The sequence below is a fragment of the Schistocerca cancellata genome, chromosome 1, assembly GCF_023864275.1.
Source record: "Schistocerca cancellata isolate TAMUIC-IGC-003103 chromosome 1, iqSchCanc2.1, whole genome shotgun sequence".
Taxonomy (NCBI): domain Eukaryota; kingdom Metazoa; phylum Arthropoda; class Insecta; order Orthoptera; family Acrididae; genus Schistocerca; species Schistocerca cancellata.
The window spans coordinates 1,034,558,320-1,034,584,664 of NC_064626.1; the positions used below are offsets into that span (position 1 = coordinate 1,034,558,320).

At 42.1% G+C, this 26,345-nt stretch overlaps 1 protein-coding gene across 1 annotated transcript in view; it reads left to right on the forward strand.

Moving 5' to 3' along the window:
- Positions 1-1,434: 1,434 nt before the first annotated feature.
- The window catches only part of LOC126162885 (uncharacterized), a 28,408-nt gene continuing 3,497 nt past the window's right edge, over positions 1,435-26,345 (forward strand). The window contains exons 1-3 of the mRNA XM_049919687.1: positions 1,435-1,554; positions 7,300-7,359; positions 19,289-19,484. Of these exons, the coding sequence (XP_049775644.1) occupies positions 1,485-1,554; positions 7,300-7,359; positions 19,289-19,484 (326 nt within the window). The 5' untranslated portion in view covers positions 1,435-1,484. The remainder of the gene's footprint in view (positions 1,555-7,299; positions 7,360-19,288; positions 19,485-26,345) is intronic.

A 26,345-nucleotide genomic window follows, 5' to 3' on the forward strand; every position in this document is an offset into this window, starting at 1 on the left:
CCGAGACACACAGGGCCAACACCCGGCATCATGGTGTGGGGAGCGATCTCCTACACTGGCCGTACACCAGTGGTGATCGTCGAGGGGACACTGAATAGTGCACGGTACATCCAAACCGTCATCGAACCCATCGTTCTACCATTCCTAGACCGGCAAGGGAACTTGCTGTTCCAACAGGACAATGCACGTCCGCATGTATCCCGTGCCACCCAACGTGCTCTAGAAGGTGTAAGTCAACTACCCTGGCCAGCAAGATCTCCGGATCTGTCCCCCATTGAGCATGTTTGGGACTGGATGAAGCGTCGTCTCACGCGGTCTGCACGTCCAGCACGAACGCTGGTCCAACTGAGGCGCCAGGTGGAAATGGCATGGCAAGCCGTTCCACAGGACTACATCCAGCATCTCTACGATCGTCTCCATGGGAGAATAGCAGCCTGCATTGCTGCGAAAGGTGGATATACACTGTACTAGTGCCGACATTGTTCATGCTCTGTTGCCTGTGTCTATGTGCCTGTGGTTCTGTCAGTGTGATCATGTGATGTATCTGACCCCAGGAATGTGTCAATAAAGTTTCCCCTTCCTGGGACAATGAATTCACGGTGTTCTTATTTCAATTTCCAGGAGTGTATATTGACTACGAAGGTAACTAAATCAAATTTTTTTGGAAACAAAAATGAGAAAAAATAGACTGGAACCCGATTGCTATGTTATTCCCGAGTAATAAATAAAATCATTGTCTTTGGATCCGTCGTGGTCGAAAGTGTATGAAATATCTCTGGAAATAGATAACGAGATCAATTTTCAACTGATAGTTCACACAATTAGATTCACAACGTGATTCAGAGATGTTTTATGCCCGATCCACACGGCAGGGAATGGTTCTTAACTAGCCGGGACAATATACACACAAACGTTTGAGATCAGCTCCGCTGCCGGGGGAAAACGGCGAAGCGATATCTGTGCAGTCGCGACGACGGTGGGTGTGCGGGCATACACACTTCACTTTTTGTGACGGGAGTACATCAACAAATTCATTCCGAAATCGTGAAAAGCTGGCAGCTCTGGGCTTCAAAACGTACCAACCTTTAGCCACTAAGCCTCACCAGGTACGCAGTAAAGCATGAGTGACTGGTGCAATCCGTCTGAATGTCTCTGTTGTCTTAGATGGCTTCACACCTTTCAACGCCCTTATAACCGTCCCCGCGTGTTTATTTAGTGAGTAGACAGGTTGCCAAATGTTTGGTCAGTGACTCTAAATAAATCTTAATACGTCAGCAAGGCTAGGGCGGCGTCATATCCAGAGAAGAGGCGGTCAAGAACCTATGCGGCAGCCTTGTTTGCCAATTTGAGTGTGAGCGGGGCTTTACCGGCGCCGGCGCACCCACCGCTTTGGCGTCCCTCTGCCTCCCGCTGGTATAAAAGAGGGCACGCACTCGAACACGCGCCACAGTGTCGTCCGGCTCTGCTGCGTTACCCCTACCACAATGGCGGCGTGCTTCACACAGCGGGTGGTACTCCTGGCGGCTGTCTGTGCCCTTCTCGTCAGTCTCTCAGGTCAGCTGCTCTCGTCTGTAGCGTTTAAATACAACTGATTTTCTATTCGCATCATATGAATCTTTTCTCTGCTACTCTTTTCATATCTTCCTGTGCCCGAATGGAAAATGTCTATACGCTCGTCGGTTGAACTTTTTCGTGTGAAAAAAAAAATCTGATGAATCGATAATATCTTTCAGACTAATACCGCATAAACAACAGTGTTCATAGTAGCGCAGTAGTTTTGTCTGTGACGTCATCGTGCCAGTGTAGGCTCACATGCATAATCGTTACGGATATTAGTTTTGAGTATAGTTCTAAATTGGTGCGGTGCGGAAACATTTTTAACTCGGACGTTGATTCGGTTGCCGTTGTATAGACCTTGCGGAGCACTACTGTGATACAAAGCGAGAGAATAAACATATTCCCCGGATTATAAGTGAAAATCGGTATAAAACTGAAAGTTACGAAGTAATGGGACATGTCATCTCATATGACTCGTACATTAATATGCTCAGATTTACAGAAAACGCAAGTCAGAGGAAAGTTCTCGTCTGACGGAATCCAAAAAGCCAAAAAGGTACAGTGCCGAAGGAATGCGAGAGCTACGGCAGCGTTCGAAAGGAAACGAAAAACGAGCGCAAAGCAGTTTACACGTAGCTGGTATACAGCGGCGAACGACGGTCCAAACTTGTGATTTATCTACTCTGTAGCCATTATACTGTTCTGTGTAAGTATTGCACTAAAGGGACTGATAATTAAATTACATATTCATGTAAAACACTTATGATTCTATCCCGAAGTTTTCATGAAAAATCTACGACGCGGACCCAAACTGCACACACACAATGCTTTACCCTCTTAGCAATCGTCTTTGTAGAAATATGTAACGACTCTACAGACAGACTGCATTAGTTATTGTCGTATCTACATCAGACTCTGAACATCAATGTACACGGAAAGCCAACAAACACAGACAGTTACTTATAAGTCTTCCAAACATCTGATCTCTCATAAACAACCTGCATTCAGTGCTTTCTTACGGAGAGCAGAAAAATTTCCATTTACATGTTGCAGAATATGAGACAGAAATAGTTTCATTTTTCTCACATATTTATCCTTTGCCAACTCCTTGCTGCGAGTCTATACGAAAAGTGTATCTACACCAATCTATTCGGAAGAGCTAAAATGTCTTGCGAACAAAACATTCAGTGCAGACAAATATTTCGCTGTAATTCAAGAGAAGGGCGGAATTTAGGTGTCATCGCGCAGTGAACTCGTAAAAGAGTCGTTGAAAGGTGTGCCAAGTTACGTAAATTCGGAAAGAAATCATATCTACACAACTGTTGAAATTGTAGTAACCAGTATTTTGAGCTTGCCGGATGTAGAATTCGGAAAGCGAAAAAAACCACTCAAAATCGTGAGGTACAAATGATTTCTCATGTAACAGATACTTTTACTGATTTGTCCACTTTGTACCATAATGCGTGTTACACGATGAAAAGTTTTCAGTTGCTACATAATTATAATGATTTTTTCCGAAATCTTCTTGTTTCTTTACTTGAGACGATTGGTACTAATGTTTAGTTGATTTACATAATAGGATGATTACGTTGTCCAAATGATTACGTTAAAGGATGAAATAATAGCACAGTTTCTTAATATTTGACCCTCTGAATGAACGTGGATTGAAGTATCAAGTTAACGGCGTTGCATATTCTACCGCCAGCTATCGACTTACGCTTACGCTCACAGAAAAAAGTACCAACGAGAAAAAAGGGAATGGTGAACACCATGATCCATTTCTTATAGGGACTACAGGGACAATCAATTCACAATTCAATATAAAATTAATATTCAGGTGAATAGTTTCGGAAGGAGCAGCTGGAGTCTGGAGGAAGAAACAAACTGTTGAATTTCCAAGGAACCATTTCGTTGTCCTCTTAGAGTGATTCAACAAAAATCTTATACTTTCTGGGAGTGGTAAAAAACATTGAACTGCACTCCTTCCATATGCCTTCGCCATTACGTTAAAGTATTGTTCTTTTTTTGTTTCTTTTATTGTATGATAATTCATGTGTCCCTACGTCGATCGGCTTCTTATGCTGCAACACTGGATCCGGAGATGGCTGTAGAAACCGGTAGTTGTATTAATAAAATCTGTGCTTCCTAGCCGATTAAATAAAAGAAGCAATAGTGATTAGATCAACCACGGCGTTCCTCTAAAGAGTACTTCCATTTCATTTAATTAGTTATGTGTATTTTTTATTTTTAACCTTTATTTTCTACTCCTGTAGTTATTTTTCGTTGCTGTCCTATACATTCTGTCGGTTGGGGAAAGGAAAATCTGCACCTTGTCCAAAGATTATGTTTCTAGTAAGGTGATAGTTATGGAATGTATGTCAGGTACACAAACGCAGTCTTGAAACGTCGATGATTGAATAATTTCCCTCAATTGCATTACCTGGCACAAAATAACACTTCAGTAGTAATAGTTGTACAACAAAACACTACAGTAATAATGGTTAATTTTTTTTGTACCACGGGCTAAATGACAGGTGAATGGAATACGTTAATTACTTTTACAATATCAAAGGTTGATAAGTATTTTTTTTAATATGGTAAAAGTTTTATCACTTCACATGTCAAAGAAACTGGTATAGGCAATCGTATTCAAATACAGAGATATGTAATCAGGCAAAATACGGCGCTGCAGTCGGCAACGCCTATGTAAGACAGGTGTCTGGCGCTGTTTTAGATCGGTTACTGATGCTGCAATGGCAGGTTATCAAGATTTAAGTGAGTTTGAAAGTGGTGTTATAGTCGCCATACGAGCGATGGGACACAACATCTCCGAGGTAGCGATGAAGTTGGGATTTTCCCGAATGACCATTTCACGAGTGTACCGTGAGCATCAGGAATCTGGTAAAATATCCAATCTCCGACATCTCTGTGGCCGGAAAAAGATTCTGCAAGAACGGAATCAACGACGACTGAAGAGAATCGTTCAACGTGACAGAAATGCAACCCTTTCCCAAATTGCTGCAAATTTCAATGCTGGACCATCAACAAGTGTCAGCGTGCGAACCATTCAATGAAACATCATCGATACGGGCTTTCGGAGCGCAAGGCCCACTCGTGTACCCTTGATGACTGCACGGCGCAAAGCCATACGTCTCGAATGTGCCCGTCAAGACCGACATTGGACTATCAATGACTGGAAACATGTTGCCTGGTCGGACGAGTCTCGTTTCAAATTGTATGGACCGGATTGACGTGTACGGGTATGGAGCAACCTCATGAATCCATGGACCCAGCCTGTCAGCAGGGGACTGTTAAAGATGGTGGAGGGTGCAGTTAGAGTGATGTAGGGCCCCTGATACGTCTAGATGCGACTCAGACAGGTGACAAGTACGTAAGCCTCCTGTCTGATCACCTGCATCCATTCATGTCCATTGAGCATTCCGATGGACTTGGGCAATTCCTGCAGGACAATGCGCCACCCCACACGTCCAGAGTTGCTTCAGAGTGGCTCCAGGAACACTCTTCTGAGTTTAAACACTTCCGCTGGCCACCGAACTCCCCAGACATGAACATTACTGAGCATATCTGGTATGCCTTGCAACGTGCTGTTCAGAAGAGATCTCCAACCCCTCGTACTCTTGTGGATTTATGGACAGTCCTGTAGGATTCATGGTATCAGTTCCCTCCAGCACTACTTCAGACGTAATTCAAGTCCATGCCACGTCCTGTTTCAGCACTTCTGCGTGCTCTCGGAGGCCCTACACGATATGAGCAGGTGTACCAGTTTCTTTGGCTCTTCAGTATATACGCATTTTAGTATGGACGAATATTTTCCACGTCCTGTTTCAGCACTTCTGCGTGCTCTCGGAGGCCCTACACGATATGAGCAGGTGTACCAGTTTCTTTGGCTCTTCAGTATATACGCATTTTAGTACGGACGAATATTTCCTACAACATAAAGCCAGAAATACGACTGAGAGTAGACTTTCTTTGTACTGAAAACGGTAGTATTTTCTATATTTTGTAGCAACTACAATATCACAGACCTGCTTCCATAGCCATGCTCAATAATGCTTGTACGGCTGGTGGCGCTCGATTGGAGATAAACAGGTTCGAATTTCGGCGCTGGAAAATTTTGCAGCAAGGTAAAGAGATGTGATGGCGTGAAGTTCCTAATCAACTGCCTTCGCGTCTATACCTTCCATTAAGTTGCAGACCTCTCCACAGTGTCACATGAAGTAAGTGCATGTGACACTGTGGACGATGATCCATCCTGTGGATGAGTTAGTTAAGCCTACTGACTTCGCGTCTATACCTTCCATTAAGTTGCAGACCTCTCCACAGTGTCACATGAAGTAAGTGCATGTGACACTGTGGACGATGATCCATCCTGTGGATGAGTTAGTTAAGCCCACTGACTTCGCGTCTATACCTTCCATTAAGTTGCAGACCTCTCCACAGTGTCACATGAAGTAAGTGCATGTGACACTGTGGACGATGATCCATCCTGTGGATGAGTTAGTTAAGCCCACTGACTTCGCGTCTATACCTTCCATTAAGTTGCAGACCTCTCCACAGTGTCACATGAAGTAAGTGCATGTGACACTGTGGACGATGATCCATCCTGTGGATGAGTTAGCCTGGAGGCTCCCTTAAAGCTATTAGAAAGGAGTAGTGTATGTGCCAGCATCGGATTTCACCCTCCCCCTTCCCTTCATCCGTAACAAAGCAAAACTAACACTACACTATTAAAGTACTCATCACAGTCATCCACAAAACACAGACAGTGCATAACGGGCCACAGGAAAACATTGGAAAACCACCTCCAGCTCGTAGGACCTTGTCTAGAATGGCAATGCAGGATTTCTGTACTTGTTGCCCTCTTCGCTGAGTAAGGGACTACTCTGACTTACAGATGATTACAGAATGACTGTCTAGGTGTGGAAAATAAGTCCGTAAGATGATATTGCTAATAAGGAAGGTGTTAATATTTTTGTGATGTCAAGTTTAGCTGGAAACCAACTGTGGCTGGCAGAATTAAAAATTAGCAGCTGCATAACTGTCTTAAATTTAATAGACTAATAATTTTTAATTACTGCTGCTATTAAACCTTACAGAGTATAAGGTCGTGGTGCACAAAACTCTTCTGTTCCCAACGTTTCGTCCAGAACTGCGCTGGACATCTGCAGACTCAACGGAGGAGCGAAACGTGTGCTTCAGAGCAACAGCTCTGAAGATGTCTAGTGGAGTTCTGGACGAAACGTTAGGATCAGAAGAGTTTTGTGGACTTCGACCTTATACCCCGAAAAGTTTATCAGCACCAATGCCATCTGGTCGTGAAAGCCTTCGTTCTGTCAACTTTTAGTAAGTTTCTGTCTTTCACTTGTTTTTGCTGCATTAGATTTGACAAGATAACATCATAGATATGTTTTCACATTAAAAAGTCTGTCAGCAATGTTGTAGTTCAGGACAGAGTAATGGTTCTGCTGAGCTTGAATGAAAGGACGGCATATGGTACCCTTGTAAAGGACCACACTTGTTGTCATCCGAGTTATGTGAACTAGGAATTCACGAACAAATTTACATACAACAACATTCGAACTATTTGGATAATGTGCCTTTTTATTTGATTAGTAGTATTCATACGTGTAGCCTGTTGTGTCACACAAGAGGTGTAATGTACCTGGAAATATATTTGTTTGTTGACAGCGCTTCTGAAATAAAAGTACTTCTCTGTTTCAGCTGCCATAGACTACCATGGACCCTTACTCTCGAAATTAGCTGCTGCCGAGCAACTGGGTGGTAAGTATGAGCAGAATCGCATTTTTCAGTGAATAGGGAAACAATGTTTAACAAACACACTCACACGTATATTAAATAATTGAAATAGTATTTAACATAATTTTTAATAGGTCGTATATTCACTGTCTGATTAACGTGATTTGAAATCTATTGCCTTAGTAATACATGTTTGCATCATTGAAAATAATTTGTCGAGAGTCTTGCTACTCACCTTGCCATAGCCTTTAAGAGTAAACAGCAAGGACTGAAATAATCAGTCGTTGAAGGATGTTGGTAGCCATAAATGTAGGAGACAATGTAGCATGTAGATCTCTCAGCTTTGTCAATAAATCATTGAGATTGGTTAACAAGCAGAGAGCTGCATGTTTCTCCATTCATTTTCATGTAATGAATGGAAATTAACCTCGTGTTAATCTGTTTCTAAAAATTGTACATCTACTGGGTGAATATATGGCTAAAATGTTGCAGAAATACAGGAATGCTGCTGATAAGTTTCCTTAACAGTTCTGATTGCAAATATTGCATAAATCGCATCATATCTTAAGATTACTTCACATGAGAGTTAATTACTAGGGAAATATTCTCACAGAAATTATGTATCAACAATCGCTCCATACAGTAGGAGTTATCAAACAAACCGGATTAAATTAGTATTCTATTTGCATAGTTATATTAAGCGCTGGCAATACTGATTTAGAACTGTGATCGTTTCCTAACGCCACTGATTTGTGAGGCCCATTACTAACTTTTTTGTCAGCTAAGAACGAAAGAAGTTTCGGTCAGTGTACAACTTTCTTTGTAGCTACACTCTCACAATGTTTTAACAGACATTCTGTTCCTCCACTTTTGGTCTGTTGCAGTCGTGTTGCAAAATGTAGCTGTTCTTTAGTCACTAAAGCGAATTACGTTGAATAGAACCAGATGTGACAGCTGAACGCCATCTGCGAACAACCTTCCTTAGTCACGGGACAACTTCAAGAAACGTCAACGATTTTCAGTACTTGCTAAAGACACGTGTGGTTCTATAGCAACCTATCTGAATCTGCGTTGAGTGATCGAAAATGAAATTTCCACGTAAGACAATGCTAATGTCATTTGACATGCCAAGCTATAGAGCCCACATTGAAAGAATATTTTCCATGAGCATCACGACCTCTATTGCTTCTTTCGTTTCGGAGATGTTGGAGGGAGGAATAAAAAAATTGGGGAGATTGCATGTTAATTCTTCTGTTTCACATTTACGTAGAAAACACTACACTAATGTTAGTCAGACATACTCAATAACTGACGTTAGTCAAGAGATTTTTCAATCAAATAAATTTGTCATATAATATAACTGTAATGATTAGATTGGAACGTAGTTCGTAATTTGTATGATATGGTACTGTGCCTTTCATCTGACTCATGTCGTTTCTATAAGGCGTTCATAACTAATTTATTATTTATTACTTTTATGGTTTTTAAATCAGTGAATGAGTTGCCCTTGTGGTGTGTGGGTAATATTATTGTGCCTTCTATCCGTCTTATTATCCTTCCAAACAATTTTGATATATGAATTTAGTTCCCCCTTAGCAAGTGCATTAATTGACTCACTGTAGGAAACCGTTCTTTAATCTATTTCAGTAAACTTGCATGAGAAACCTAAAAATGAATTACTAATAATTATAAACTCTCTATCATCTGCACGTGAATAACTGAATGCAGGGTTTTATGAAATCCACGGTCAAGAATAAACGGAATGATATTCTTTGCGCCACATAGACATTACAACTGGTTGAGGTTAATTTGGACATAATACAGTTTTAATTGCTATTTAATCATTAGAAATGTAACTACTATTCTCTTCAACTTCCGACCGTGAAGCGTGTGTACACAAGAGTTGTTGGGTCCAGTGCTGTTCTGCAAGCGTCGTTCTCATGCGCGTGCTAATAGTGCGACTGGCGCAATATGTTTGTTAACGAAATTAACAGCACCAACACCAATTAGACTCTCTCAAATAAAATTTGGCCACACATTCGTGTGTGTGTCAGACACACTTGAAATCATCGTCAGACTTAACCTTTGTAAGCAATAGGCTTGCGAGATGCTTCCGTTTCAGCCAGAGGCTGAGTGAGACTTGTTCGCAGAAAATGACGTCACTTGCCTTCCCGCTGATGTATATTAGATTCGCTTGCACAATTCTGAAACGTGTGGCACAACAAAAGCTCTTCCACCGTAGTTCCGAAACTGTGGCTACCGAGCCGTTCCTAACGACTCCCACGCCAGTATTACCTGAGACTACTAATCATTTTGATGTGTCTGGAAGGTCTCTGTGAAATACATTACGTCATACACTCGGCGTTAAAATTAGTATGGTTGTTACATTTAAAGATTATTATATTATTTTTTTAAATAAAGTACTTCAGATGTCAACGAACACAGTCTTTCCTCAAAATGAAACAACTATTTATCTTCTCCATCTATATCTTCAAAGACGTTTACATTTGGTATCAGTTTGAAGATGCCGGAACATATATTGAACGTTCACCAGCAGTAAGACAATTTCCTTGATATCTCGAAGTTATTTCCCCCTTCACCGCTGTTATCCTGCAATTGAAAGGCCGAAAGGCTCAGAGAGTAAAAGCTTCCAGTAGCATTGTTCCTCCAGTACATGATGTTTCCACTTGTGTTAATAGGCAACGCCAGAAACTTCTAAGAAAATAATATACAAATATCATACAAATTATATCCTTTCAGTTAAGTACATAGTAGATACTAGATACATTTTACGAAGTTGTACCATTAGTATGTTAGGCAATTAGGAAACATATTTTTTAAACTATTTTGAACATTTTTTTGTAAGACATTGCGCTGCGGGAAACTAACTTGTCGCGATATGTGATGCTTTTCGTCCAACTTCGACTGTCTCTTTGGTCAAGATACCAAATCAGTTCTCACCTGCCATGCTGAGAGGCCAAATTTGGACATCTGACTGTCTCTTCGAGTCAAGTCCTTGTCTCCTGCCCTGTAACCTTTTCAAAAAGATTAATCTAGCCAATTGAAATAACATTATCCGATTCACCTGTAGCAACACATTATTAAGTGGAACCATAGCAAGCAGAAAAACAGCGTACGGCTCGACCATTATGTCATTTAATTTACTGGTTAAGTACGCCGAGTTCTTGATGAAAGAGCACGATCGCCTAACGTGCGGTCGTAGCACCATTTTCAGTATTGGGAATCTAACACGTGGGCAAACAAGTGACACTGACCACCTATTCGATTATCAGGTTGCTAACAACAAGAGCGTTGCTTGCTGATTGGAATCGAACACGTTAGAGAAGACCTAGAGGCCGATATCATGTAAGGCAGTAGATTCCATGAGATAGGAAGCATTCAGGAGCAATATAACTACATTTAGTTGAAGCAATAAAGCGTGCAGAAGTCTGGATAAGACCTTCGTTCAGCAGTGGATTTCAAATGTATGATGATTACTAAGACGATACACATTAACGCAGAAAATTTATAATATAGTTTTGTTCTTTCTTTTGTTTAATTTCTAATATTACCAGGCGGTAGAGCTAAGCTCCTAAATTTCTTCACAGTATCCAAGAAGGAAGGTTAGCGAATAGGTATTGTTTTGCTATCATCATAATAAATTCATATATACAGTTTGCACAAATGTGGTTTCGTGAAAGCCTGACAACAGTGTTTCACTTGTCACTTCGTCAAAACGTCACCTAAGCTTTTCATAACACTAATGATTTCTTTTCAGAAAGTAGGTCTAGCTAATTCGTAATCACTTGTTTCCGTGGTATTTAGGATTACTGATGGATGAACACACCCCCTATAGTCTACATTTTTTGAAACCCACACTAGCCAGTAACTCACAATATATCACTATTTAACGACCTAAATGTTAGGTCATTGTTATTAAGAGACAGTTTTTCGACAATTTTCTTTCTTTGCAATGGATACTCTAACGCTTTGGACGACTTAAAGTGGTGAAGTATGTGTGTACACTACCACTTCTTTAACGATACGACTTACTTGAGATTGTCAGCCGACTTTCCTTGCTGGGTAGCTTGCTTCTGCAACCTCCTTTTCTCTTCTTCTCCGAAGTATATTTTCGAGGAACAGGAGTTTCTTAAGACTCTTTCTACTTATAAAACAATAAACAGACGCACGCAGTTTCTTTTGCTTCAATTAACGATGTGTATTCAAACATCAAAACTTTTACAAATCTCATAACCAAACACTTGCAAGTAAGGCTCCTCGCGCATCCAAAGGTTAGAAACAAAGTTCTCTTACACATAAGAGAAAGTTAACTTAAAAACCAAGTCCATTCTCTTACTGAATCGGAATACACGCCTTATCCTCTCCAAGTCCAAGACGAGCATCCACTTAACAATATTTCAGTTGTTCTTCGTTTTTTCAGTAGAATAGTCAAAGTTATAAAACAGTATGGAATAACACAGAAGTTCCTCGAGTCTGCCGTGTTCTTTCATTAAAATTCCATGGCGCGACCGGCAAACACTTGTCGGTTCTGTTCGACCGCCGTGCCTACAGTCTTCTTATTACAAACTTCGTACCTGCACATACAGACAGGCGACGCGCAGTAGATAGGTTTTCTCACACTGATATTTAAACTATCGTGTGTTCGAGAGGGTGGAAGGCCAAGTAGTTCTAGAATTTACGCAGAAATTCTAGAAACACTACAATACAAGAGATATTAATTAGTGACATTTTACAATTGTTATATAGGACTTAAAGAATATGCTAGATGTCGTTTACCTACATCACTATTTTGCTGTTCGCATCGAAGTGCTTGGAAGAAGGTTCACAGAAACATCTTCAAACTATTTCTCGACCTTTACACTCAGCACTTGGGAAAAATAAACATTTAAATCCATCCACGCGAGCTCAGATCTCTCCTATTTTATTACTATGGTTATTTCTCCCTGTTACGAGTGAGACAGGTAAACCACCGAAACATGCACTATTGGTCTCTTGAGAACCCCTGTTGCTTTGTCAGGCGGAACGTCAGCACCCATGGAGTGTAAGCGTGTTGTGTGAGATAGTGAAACATCAGCGCACAAACCCGGTTCTCATGGACGGAACACTCAAAGCCCACGAGTATCGCAGCCTCCTAGCAAACCATCTTCCACGGATGCTAGAAGGAGTTGATCTGTAGATTAGGAGGCACCTGTGCTGAAAATATGATGACTTTGCAGCTCATAGGGCACAAAATACCACAGCATGTGTTCACGAAATGTTTCAGAACCGCTGGATTGGAAGCAGAGGACCTGCACCTTGGCCGGCCTGTTCTCCAGATTTGACACCTGTAGACCTTTTTCCTGTGGGTAAAACCGAAAGACGCTGTCTAGACGGACATACCAACTACGCCCGATAACACGCAACGACGTATTACTGCAGCCTGATCAGACATCGCCACTGAAATTCTAGCACTTGAGCCGAAGTGGTTGACGTCTATTGTGATTTCGTGTCGCATACACAGTACAAGAACGAAAAGCATTTTTCCTGCTCTCTCATACACGACGAGCATGTCGGTTATTTATGCGTTGGTAAATCTCATTGTCCATTCACGACCTACTGCTTGGACTGTCACACACTAACTGACTTGAAAGTCACAGTACATTCAAAGAACATACAAGCACACTGTGAGCAAACACAATAACATTGTACTTAGTAGCTACGTAGGTTGAATGGCACAAACAAGTGTCGGTGTGGGAACTTTTCGAAATATGACATCTCGCTAACAGCTCGGACTAGAAAGATTTAGAAAAGATATCTGAATGGTGCGAAAATTGGCAGTTGATCCTAAATAACAAGTGTGAGGTCATCTACATGAGTGTGAAAAGGAATTCGTTAAACTTCGGTTACACGATAAATCAGTCTAACCTAAAAGCCGTAAATTCTACTTAATACATAAGTATTACAATTACGAACAAATTAAATTGGCAGGAATACATAGAAAATGTTGTAGGGAAGGCTAACCAAAGACTGCGTTTTACTGGCACGACACTTAGAAAATGTAACAGATCTACTAGGGAGACTGCCTACACTACGCTTGTCCGTCCTCTTTTAGAATAATACTGCGCGGTGTGGGATCCTTACCAGATAGGACTGACGGAGTGCATCGAAAAAGTTCAAAGAAAGGCAGCACGTTTTGTATTATCGCGAAATATGGGAGAGAGTGTCACAGAAATGATACGGGATTTGGGCTGGACATCATTAAAAAAAAGGCGTTTTTCGTTGCGACGGAATCTTCTCACGGAATTACAATCACCAACTTTCTCGTCCAAATGTGAAAGTATTTTGTTGACCCCGACCTACACAGGGAGAAACGATCACCATGATAAAACAAGGGAAATCAGAGCTCGTACGGAAAGATATATGTGTTCGTTCTTTCCGAGCGCTATACGAGATTGGAGTAATAGAGAATTGTGAAGATGGTTCGAAGAACCCTCTGCCATTCACTTAAATGTGATTTGCAAAGTATCCATGTAGATGTAAATGTAAATATAGAATCTTGCAGAGAACACCACTGGCATTCTAATTTACCCTAATTTTAGTCTGTTAATGCCAGAAGGCATTGTTCCATTTAAAAAAGTGAACATGTGCACAAAAAATACATTTTCTACGAATTATTACAATCTGATTATTGGATAATAAAACGAGCCCATGACGGCCAAGTCATTCTGTGAAAACCACACATCAACAGCATTTTCCATTTCCGCAATATTTGCTGTGCAAGTTTTAGGTGATTCGCCCTATATATATTACAGAAAATCCACCAATATTTCTGATCGTACTGTTGTCACTCATTGAAAATGTTGATAAAACACTTAATAAGATGATATTCCCCCCATGAACCATGGACCTTGCCGTTGGTGGGGAGGCTTGCGTGCCTCAACGATACAGATAGCCGTACAGTAGGTTCAACCACAACGGAGGGGTATCTGTTGAGAGGCCAGACAAACGTGTGGTTCCTGAAGAGAGCCAGCAGCCTTTTCAGTAGTTGCAGGGGCAACAGTCTGGATGATTGACTGATCTGGCCCTGTAACACTAACCAAAATGGCTTTGCTGTTCTGGTACTGCGAACGGCTATAAGCAAGGGGAAACTACAGCCGTAATTTTTCCCCAGGGCATGCAGCTTTACTGTATGGATAAATGATGATGGCGTCCTCTTGGGTAAAATATAGTCCCTCATTCGGATCTCCGGGCGGGGACTACTCAAGGGGACGTTGTTATCAGGAGAAAGAAAACTGGCGTTCTACGGATCGGAGCGTGGAATGTCATATCCCTTAATCGGGCAGATAGGTTAGAAAATTTAAAAAGGCAAATGGATAGGTTAAAGTTAGATCTAGTGGGAATTAGCAAAGTTCGGTGGCAGGAGGAACAAGACCTCTGGTCAGGTGAATACAGGGTTATAAATACAAAATCAAATAGGGGTAATGCAGGAGTAAGTGTAATAATGAATAAAAATAGGAGTATGGGTAAGCTACTACAAACAGCATAGTGAACGCATTATTGTGGCCAAGATAGACACAAAGTCCACGCCTACTACAGTAGTACAAGTTTATATGCCAACTAGCTCTGCAGATGACGAAGAAATTGATGAAATGTATGATGAGATAAAAGAAATTATTCAGGTAGTGAAGGGAGATGAAAATTTAATAGTCATGGGTGACTGGAATTCAAGAGTAGGAAAAGGGAGAGAAGGAAACATAGTAGGTGAAAATGGATTGGGGCTAATAAATGAAAGAGGAAGCCGCCTGGTAGAATTTTGCGCAGAGCATAACTTAATCATAGCTAACACTTGGTTCAAGAATCATGAAAGGAGGTTGTATACATGGAAGAACCCTGGAGATTCTAAAAGGTATCGAACAGATTATATAATGGTAAGACTGAGATTTAGGAACCAGGTTTTAAATTGTAAGACATTTCCAGGGGCAGATGTGGACTCTGACCACAATCTATTGGTCATGAACTGTAGATTAAAACTCAAGAAAATTCAAAAAGGTGGGAATTTAAGGAGATGGGACCTGGATAAACTGAAAGAACCAGAGGTTGTACAGAGTTTCAGGGAGAGCATAAGGGAACAATTGACAGGAATGGGGGAAAGAAATACAGCAGAAGCAGAACGGGTAGCTTTGAGGGATGTAATAGTGAAGGCAGCAGAGGATCAAATAGGTAAAAAGACGAGGGTTCGTAGAAACCCTTGGCTAACAGAAGAAATATTGAATTTAATTGATGAAAGGAGAAAATATAAAAATGCAGTAAATGAAGCAGGCAAAACGGAATACAAACGTCTCAAAAATGAGATCGACAGGAAGTGCAAAATCGCTAAGCAGGGATGGCTAGAGGACAAATTTAAGGATGTAGAAGCTTATCTCACTAGGGGTAAGATGATACTGCCTACAGGAAAATTAAAGAGACCTTTGTAGAAAAGAGAACCACTTGTATGAATATCAAGAGCTTTGATGGAAACCCAATTCTAAGCAAAGAAGGGAAAGCAGAAAGGTGGAAGGAGTATATAGAGGGTCTATACAAGGGCGATGTACTTGAGGACAATATTATGGAAATGGAAGAGGATGCAGATGAAGATGAAATGGGAGATATGACTACTGCGTGAAGAGTTTGACAGAGCATTGAAAGACCTGAGTCGAAACAAGGCCTCCGGAGTAGCCAACATCCATTAGAACTACTGACAGCCTTGGGAGACCCAGTCCTGACAAAGCTCTACCAACTGGTGAGCAAGATGTATGAGACAGGCGAAATACCTTCAGATTTCAAGAAGAATATAATATTCCAATCCCAAAGAATGCAGCTGTTGACAGATGTGAAAATTACCGAACTATCAGTTTAATAAGTCACAGCTGCAAAATACTAACGCCAATTCCTTACAGACGAATGGAAAAACTGATAGAAGCCGACCTCGTGGAAGATCAGTTTGGATTCCGTAGAAATGTTGGAACACGAGAGGCAATACTGACCCTACGACTAACCTTAGAAGAAAGATTAAGGAAAGGCAAACCTACGTTTCTAGCATTTGTAGACTTATAGAAAGCTTTTGACAATGTTGATTGGAATACTCTCTTTTAAATTCTGAAGGTTGCAGGAGTAAAATACAGGGAGCGAAAGGCAATTTACAATTTGTACAGAAAGCAGATGGCAGTTATAAGAATCGAGGGGGATGAAAGGGAGGCAGTGGTTGGGAAGGGAGTGAGACAGGGTTGTAGCCTATCCCCGATGTTATTCAATCAAAGCAAAACGAAGATAATGGAATGTAGTCGAATTAAGTCGGGTGATGCTGAGGGAATTAGATTAGGAAATGAGACACTTAAAGTAGTCAAGGAGTTTTGCTATTTGGGGAGCAAAATGATGGTCGAAGTAGAGAGGATATAAAATGTAGACTGGGAATGGCAAGGAAAGCGTTTCTGAAGAAGAGAAATTTGTTAACATCTAGTATAGATTTAAGTGCCTGGAAGTCATTTCTGAAAGTATTTGTATGGAGTGTAGCCATGTATGGAAGTGAAACATGGACAATAAACTGTTTGGACAAGAAGAGAATAGAAGCTTTCGAAATGTGGTGATACAGAAGAATGCTGAAGACTAGATGGGTAGATCACATAACTAATGGGGAGGTATTGAAGAGAATTTGGGAGAAGAGGAGCTCGTGGCACAACTTGACTAGAAGAAGGGATCGGTTGGTAGGACATATTCTGAGACATCGAGGGATCACCAATTTAATATTGGAGGGTAGCGTGGAGGGTAAAAATCGTAGAGGGGGACCATAAGATGAGTACACTAAGCAGATTCAGAAGGATGTAGGCTGCAGTAGGTACTGGGAGATGAAGAAGCTTGCACAGGATAGAGTAGCATGGAGAGCTGCATCAGACCAGTCTCTGGACTGAAGACCACAACAACAACAAGATGATATCATGAAAAGGGAAGTTGCTATTCACCATACAGCGGATATGCTGAGTCGCAAATAGGCGCAACAAGAAGACTGTCATAAATAAGCTTTCGGCCAGTAAGGCCTTCGTAAAAAGTAGACGACAGACACTCACACTCAACGCACACTCACACGCACACACACACACACACACACACACACACACACACACACACACACACAACTGACGCAAACGCAGCTAACACAAATATGACTGCAGTCTCTGGCAACTGCAGCATCTCCGCCATACGGTGAGTAGCAACTTTCCCTTTCATAATATTGTTACATTCTATCTTGGATTTTCTGTTGAGTTAGTTAGATGAATCAACCATAGTGGAAGGCATTATAATTTGTTGAGAGCTACGGTACGAGCCAATATTTCAAGAATTTTTGTGCTATCGTTTCGTTATCACACAACGTTGAGGTTGAGACGCTTGGGAGGAAAAAGATGCCCCTCTTGTCGGCAAATAAAATACAGGATGTAAAAAAATCATGAACTGTGAGTGCTACTGCCGGCCGGTGTGGCCGTGCGGTTCTAGGCGCTTCAGTCTGGAACCGCGTGACCGCTACGGTCGCAGGTTCGAATCCTGCCTCGGGCATGGATGTGTGTGATGTCCTTAGATTAGTTAAGTTCTAGGGGACTGATGACCACAGATGTTAAGTCCCATAGTGCTCAGAGCCATTTGAACCATTTTTGTGAGTGCTACCCAACAAAAACTGCATCTCTGTGGATTTTGCAATCGAAAAATGTAAGGGTGTTTTATCGTGCATTATACGATAAATAGTCGGGTGAGGACCACTTTGTCCCTCGACTGAGGTTGTAAGGAAATACGCCATGGTCGTATTTTCAGTTTAACTGTCTTCAGCGTGTTGCTTGTCATTTCCGAAAACTGTCTCTCGCACACATGAATCTCCATTGTAATCTCCCCGCAAAAATGAAAGACAATGATTAAATATAAATGGGAATCGTGTTAAATGTAACCTCCCAGCAAATTCTTACAAGACAATACAAATGTTAATGTGAACAGAGCCAAGTGTGATTTCCCAGCAAAAAATAAAAAGAAAAGTCTATGATAATGAAAACGTGCCAAAAGTTATTTCCCCACAAGATTACTGAATAATAATGACCCAAATGTTGTTGAGCTCCCACAAAACATCGTTAAATTGAAATAAAAGCGACTGTACCTTCGCTACAAAAATATTGAAAAATAATTGCCCAATGTAAACTCGACACAAAAATTGAGAAATGAACATTCAATTGTAATGACTTTTTTTCTTTTTAATAACGATTGCTTTGAAAACAGAACTATTATTGGGGCATTTCTTGAACAAATTAATTACAATTACAATACATTATTAGCTGAGCGCAATGCTGCTTCATTACCTTATTTAACAACATACCTCGTCCTGAATCGTGACCAGAGACCCATGTCGATGCCCGCCGACTCCTCACACACAACTGTACTGACTACTACTCTCCAACTGCTAACTCGCAACTGAACTACATGCTCTCGCGACTCGCTACGTGCCACAACTGCGTCCAACTCGGAACTGAACTCTCGTGCAGTCAAGCGCAGACTAGCAACGATAAATAACTCTCTGGTCAGAGATTCTCTCATGCCTCGCCATTGCTGTACTGAATACACTGAACACATACGTGTTTCATCATCTCCGTTAGCCATCGTAGCACAGCCTGTGTTGTTTTCCTGGCAAGCTGTATTCGCTGTTGTCAGCAACCTCGTTTATCTTGATCCCACTGTGTCCAGGTACCCAGCAGAAAACCGCCTCTTACTCCTGGCCTTGCAGGACTGCCGTCTTGTACCATCTGAACTCCCTTATCTGCTTGAGCTGACACAGCTGTCTCAGCTACCTCAGCTGCTGGATTTGGGCTGCCTAGCTGGACGGACGCCCTCGCTGCCTCTGGCACCAAACTGGTCTGAGCTGAAGCTCCGTTGTTTGCGTTTGCAGAAGGGGCGCCCCGAGCTCCTCGGGCGGCGTTTGGCCCACCGTACGGAGGTGGCTTCGGGGGCGGTCGCCACCACCCGGGTTTCGGCGGCGGCTTCCACCAACCCGGCTGCGTTCTCTGCGGCGGCGGACGACCCGGCGGCATCTCCGGCTCCTTCAGCAAGTCCAGCAGCAGCTCCTCCAGTGGATCTATCAACTTGTACGTACCAATACATGCCTGCTAGAGGATAACTGCAATTATTATACAGGGTGGTCCACTGATCGAGACCGTGCCAACTATCTCACGAAATAAGCGTCAAACGAAAAAACTACAAAGAACGAAGCTTGTCTAGCTTGAAGGACGAAACAAGATTCCGCTGTGGTTGGCCCGCTAGATGGCGCTGCCATAGGTCAAACGGATATCAACGGCGATTTTTTTAAAATAGGAACCCCGATTTGTGATTACATATTCGTGTAGTAGGTAAGGAAATATGACTGTTTTAGTTGGATCACATTTTTGGCTTTGTGACAGATGGCGCTGTAATAGTCACAAACAGACGGCTCACAATTTTAGACGAACAGTTGGTAACAGGTAGGTTTTTTAAATTAAAATACAGAACGTAATTACGTTTGAACTTTTTATTTCGGTTTTTCCGGTGTGATACATGTACCTTTGTGAACTTTCCACTTCTGAGAACGCATGCTGTTACAGCGTGATTACCTACAAATAGCACATTAATGCAGTATATGCTCAAAGTGATATCCGTCAACCTCAATGCATTTGGCAATACGTTTAACAACATTCCTCTCAACACCGTGTAGTTCGCCTTCCGTAATGTTCGCACATGATGTCAGGCGTTGTCGGTGGATCACGATAGCAAATATCCTTCAACTTTCCCCACAGAAAGAAATCCGGGGACGACAGATCCAGTGAACGTGCGGGCCATGGTATGGTGCTTCGACGACCAATCCACCTGTCGTGAAATATGCTATTCAATACCGCTTCAGCCACACGCGACCTATGTGCCGGACATCCATCATGTTGGACGTACATCGCCATTCTGTCATGCAGTGAAACATCTTGTAGTAACATCGGTAGACCATTATGTAGGAAATCAGCATACATTGCACCATTTAGAGTGCCATCGATTAAATGGGGCCAATGATTCTTCCTCCCATAATGCCGCACCATACATTAAGCCGCCAAGGTCGCTGATGTTCCATTTGCCGCAGCCATCATGGATTTTATGTTGCCCAATAGTGCATATTATGCCGCTTTACGTTAACGCTTTTGGTGAATGACGCTTCATCGCTAAATAGAACGGGTGCAAAAAAATCTGTCACCGTCCCGTAATTTCTCTTGTGCCCAGTGGCAGAATTGTACACGACGTTCAAAGTCGTCGCCATGCAATTCCTGGTGCATAGAAATATGGTACGGGTGCAATCGATGTTGATGTAGCATTCTCAACACCGACGTTTTTCAGATTCCCGATTACCTCATAATCTGTCTGCTACTGATATGCGGATTAGCCGCGACAGCAGCTAAAACACCTACTTGGGCATCAACATTTTTTGCAGGTCGTGGTTGACGTTTCACATGTGGCTGAACACTTCCTGTTTCCTTATATAACCTAACTATCCGGCGAACGGTCCGGACACCTGGATGATGTCGTCCAGGATACAGAGCATCATACATAGCACACCCCCGTTCGGACTTTTGATCAGAATAGCGATACAGCAACACGATAGCGACCTTTTCCGCAATTGGAAAATGGTCCATTTTAACACGGGTAATCTATCACGAAGCAAATGCCGTCCGCACTGGCGGAATGTTACGTGATAGCATGTACTTATACGTTTGTGACTATTACAGCGCCACCTGTCACAAAGCGAAAAAAGTGGTCCAACTAAAACATTCATATTTTTATTACGTACTACATGAATATGTAATAAAAATGGGGGTTCCTATTTAAAAAAACGCAGTTGATATCCGTTTGACCAATGGCAGCACCATCTAGCGGGCCAACCATAGCACCATCTGGTTTCCCCCTTCAAGCTAGACGAGCTTCGTTGTTTGTAGTTTTTTCGTTTGATGCTTATTTCGTGAGATATTTGGGTCGGGGACTATCAATGGACCACCCTGTATAACAAATTTTTGTGCCTTTTCGACCTAACCTTCTTTATAAATCAATGTACTTTGTCCAACATCTTTTCCATTGACAAGATTACATGTAATTAACATCCGTGTACAGGATGATCGTCATTTACAGCGTAAATTAACACATATGAAGGTAGACGACAATGCCGGTTGGTTACAATTAAAATACAGCAATTCACAGAGGTCCATTGTGGGCTGTAATTATTGTATGGCAGCGAAACTCATTGAATATGCTATTACGTTAACACGGAACCGATTTACCCAGGGAAAAGAAGTTCCAATCATGGCCATCAGGTGCAAATCTGGTGATGTGAATGCAAGGAAGATGAATACAAATGTTTCCGTATGTAACGGATTAGAAATGGGACATGGGCAGGAAAGTTAAGTCAGGTAGTAAGAAAGGCATAATGTTGATTGTATTATTAACTGCCGCTTACACAATTTGTTGAAAACGAGGACCGGAGGGGTCGGCTAGAGGCTGTACAGTGCCAAATTTGCACATAGTGGCCAAAAATGTAACTATTATTTTTCAAGGGTAAAACGATTTCGCATTAAAGTATTACCTTATCTACCAAGTTTCGCTGCCATACGGTAATTACAGCACACTCCGGACTTCCGTGAATTTTCTTCTAACCATCCGGTAGAAGCAAAAACGACATGTCAACACATTGATCTGCAATCAAGGCATCTGTGACTTAATTTCGAATGTGTGATAACAAGCTACCACTGACCTTGCATAAAACACTGTCGAGCATTGAGGACGGTGATTGAGAAACGTCGAGTAAAAGCAGCGGAAGGAATCATTCAAGAGTTCAGAATTGCTACCAGCTGGCAAACTAGCACAATGACTGAGCGTAGATCGTGGTCTTGCGGTAGCGTTCTCGCTTCCCGCGCACGGGGTCCCGGGTTCGATTCCTTCCGGTGTCAGGGATTTCCCCTCCCTCGAGATGACTGGGTGTTGTTGTGTCGTCTTCATCATCATCATTTGTTGTGGCGTATCAAGACAGCCACGCCACTCGGAAGTAGCCGAAATGCACGCGTTACACACGCCGGCTGGCGTGAGGTCTGAAACAAGATACGTAATGAATGCTATAAAGAAAAGTACGTAGCTTCTTGAATACTTAACTTTAATCCATCATTTGTATGCAGCATTCTTGATGATACAAGTGAGACTCTCTCTAGATATGGTTAATGGCGCCTTGCTAGGTCGTAGCCATGGACTTAGCTGAAGGCTATTCTAACTATCTCTCGGCAAAGGAGAGAAAGGCTTCGTCAGTGTAGTCGCTAGCAAAGACGTCGTACAACTGGGGCGAGTGCTAGTACGTCTCTCTAGACCTGCCGTGTGGTGGCGCTCGGTCTGCAATTACTGACAGTGGCGACACGCGGGTCCGACATGTACTAATGGACCGCGGCCGATTTAAAGCTACCACCTAGCAAGTGTGGTGTCTGGCGGTGACACCACATCATTCATCCCCGTTACGGTCGGAGGAAGGCAATGGCAAACCACCTCGGCTAGGACCTTGCCTAGTCGGCGGTGCGGGTCTCCCGAATCATCCCCTACGCTCCTCGTAGTATGGGACGTCGTCAACATCACAATGGTCGAGCAGCTCCTCGTAGGCCACACATATTCTGTAGTAAACGACACTTGTGGTGATGTTGAGGGCGACGCCACTGGGCAATAGATGACTGAAAACGAATAATTTATGGCGATGAATCGCGCTATACCCAGCGGCAATCCGATGGAAGTGTTTGAGTTTGGAGAATGTCTGGAGAACATTACCTACCATCAAGTGCAGTGCAAACAATGAAATACGGAGGAAGTCGTGTTAAGATATAGGGGTGTTGTTTATGGTCAGTGTGTGGTCCCCTTATTGTGCAGATAACAAAGCTAAATGCTTATGCATTTTACAGTATTTTGTGGCGCTTACAGAAGAACAAGGTTCGTAGAAGATAACTGTATCAGCACGACAATGCACAGTATCGTAAAGCAGCATCTTTGAGGCAATGGTTTGTGGATAGCAAAATTTCTCAAATGGACTGACCTGGTCGTAATCTCGACCTGAACCGAGTGCAACGCCTTTGGGATACATTAGTACGTTGACTGCGCTTCAGACCCCTGCATCCAACATCAGTCCCTTCGTGATTTTTTCTCTTCAGGCAGTTCCTACGCAGACATTCAGGCACCTAATTCAAAATGTCCCCTCCCCAGTAGAGTTCAAGCCGTCATAAGTCCACATCTAACTGGACTCATAATTGACGTAAACCCACAAATGATGTTCATGAGTCATCAGTCATCATTTTAGCAATGTTTCTCACTGAATGTGTGCAGTCTGTGGTTAGCGGTATTACGTGACCGTCTCATAGGGAGACTTATTCATCGAAAACTTGACCGTCGAGAATACCATCGGTTCTGCGACAAAATTTTCGAGGATCGCTTGAAAAATTCCTCTTGTCCAACCTTGAGGTGTGCGGTACATGCATAATGAGTAACCGGTATATTTTGATGATGATGAAAGACCATGTGTAACGCGCCAGTGTGATCCCAAGAGGTCAGCTTGGGCAAGGCCTGTTATTTTACCTCCTTTACCTACCTTCTTTACCTACTATACCTCAGTCCTCTGGATTATCCTGTTTAGAGTCATTCCAAAAGTGCAGTGTGCAGCACTCCCATTGCAATGGTTGACGGAGCTGAGAAACGAATTGCGCAATGTTATAAAGCTTTAAGAAGTGATCTGTGGGTGTTTGAAAGAATTAATAATTCAATGGAGAGACGACTGGAGTATTGCAGCCAATTGGAGGAGGAGCTGTTGAACATCTCCTTCAACAAGTATGAGTGTACAATAAATTTTAGTAAGCATTGTGCCGAAGTAGTATTGTATTTCTGACTGTCGCAGGCCATGGGAGAAATATGAGCGCAATTAGAACGGGACTTAATCGAACAAGTACACATTGTACTACCTACGACAATGTTGTACTGGAGTCAGTAGCGGCTCATAGTCTCACATTCGGAAATATCTCCCAAACAGCTCGTTGGCGGACGCGTGTTTACTTGATCGTTTTTGAGTATGATATCGTGAATTGTCACTCATGTCAGGATTTGCTGTTCATTGATGTAAACCTTGAAAAGTCGCCAAAACTTCTTCGTTAGCCTCAAAACATTTCCGGCCATGAGCTTCGTTACATAGCCAGAATAGCCGAGCACGCTAACGCGCTGCTTTCTGAATTCGGGTAGGCGCGCTCGCCCCGGATCGAATCTGCCCGGCGGATTAACGGCGAGGGCCGGTGTGGCGGCCAGTTTAGATTTGGTTTTTAGGCGGTTTTCCTCATCCCGCTAGGTTAGTACCAGGCTGGTCCCCACGTTCCGCCTCTGTTACACGAGTCGCAGACATTTGAAACACGTCCGCACTATTTCACGATGTACACTAGACGCAGACAGTTGGGGTGCACTGATTTCGTCCTGGGGGGTACGGGGTGGCGGCAGGAAGCGCATCCGGCCATCCCTAACACTAACATTGCCAAATCCGCTGTAACCACGCCGACCCTGCGATCGCTGCGGGACTATGGCGTAAGCGAAAGAAACAAAGAATTGGAACAGACTGCAGTCAGACTGTAGAAAATCAAGGGAACAGGTGAGAGACTACAACAATTCGTACTTACCCTACCACTGCCAGAATTTTTTTCTCTCACTAAGTACCACTTAGATCATATAGAGCCCAAGTAATTTATATCAGATATATTGGCACTATTTTAATGAATTAACATAGTTACGTACATTACGATTCTTAAGCAGAATAGTAAAGATTATATTTTTATAAATACTACGTTCAAGAAACAAAAAGAAATTTGGATTTTCAAAAAAATAACTTAAGAAAAAAGGGAGTTGTGTTTTCGGGGTCATATTGACCATTGTGGTACTAGGAAGGGTACATCAACAGCTGATGCAATAAACCGAAACAATGGGTACAAAAATAAGTGGCAAATAATATCTTCAGCTGTTCAACATAACACTTATCATTGTATTTTCATGAATGTTACGTTCATGAAAAAAACAAACAATTGAAGTTGGAGTCATACTGACCCCAATGATACTTAGTGGAAAAGCCATGAATAAATTTTTATGTATTGTAAAATAAAAATTAATGAAATATCACAGGACGCAATGGATTCAAAGGGAGAAAATCTGCAAATAATAGTTCTGAAAACAATTTCGAGAGCACTTATGGGGTCATACTGGTCCCAGTGGTACTGCGAAGGCTAAAATCGCTGAATTCACTCCACTCGCCGTTGAGAATGTCGTGAGCATCATAGCCTGTACCGGCGCACTAGTTCTCTTGGAAAGTCGCGTAAACGTCCTGGCAGTAAGCGCTTCGAACAGCACGACAACAACCATTAAAATCCCCACTTGAAATTAAATTTACTTACTCCGTAGTGCCTAATGAGACTCACAAATGAGTTATATCACTGATTTTGTCTCATTAATTGCTGCTATTGTGGTATAAACGGTACCATAGTTATACACAAAAAACAAAAGTGATACCTACATATTGCGATAGTGAAATGGCGATAAGTCTTTGGTCTTCATTTCACGTGTTCATTGTCACTATTCACCTCCATGAAAAGAAATTGCAAATATTTTTAGCATATCAAAAAGTTATTTCAGATAAAAGAAGTTAGCAGCGTTAACCTCTGTATTAGATCTATTTTGCCTCGTCGCGAATTCTCCTAGATCTGAGTATTTCACGTGAATGATTCGACTCCTATTTTGCAAATACTAAAGTCGAACAGTATTACGTTTCTCAGCACTGAACAGTAAACCTTAGGTGGTTTGTGTCCTAGACATTAATTTTGTTGGGTCACTCAGGATATTTGCAGTTCGCTTTTACTAACACTCCGACACAGGTAAAAGCATTACCTGAGAAAAGT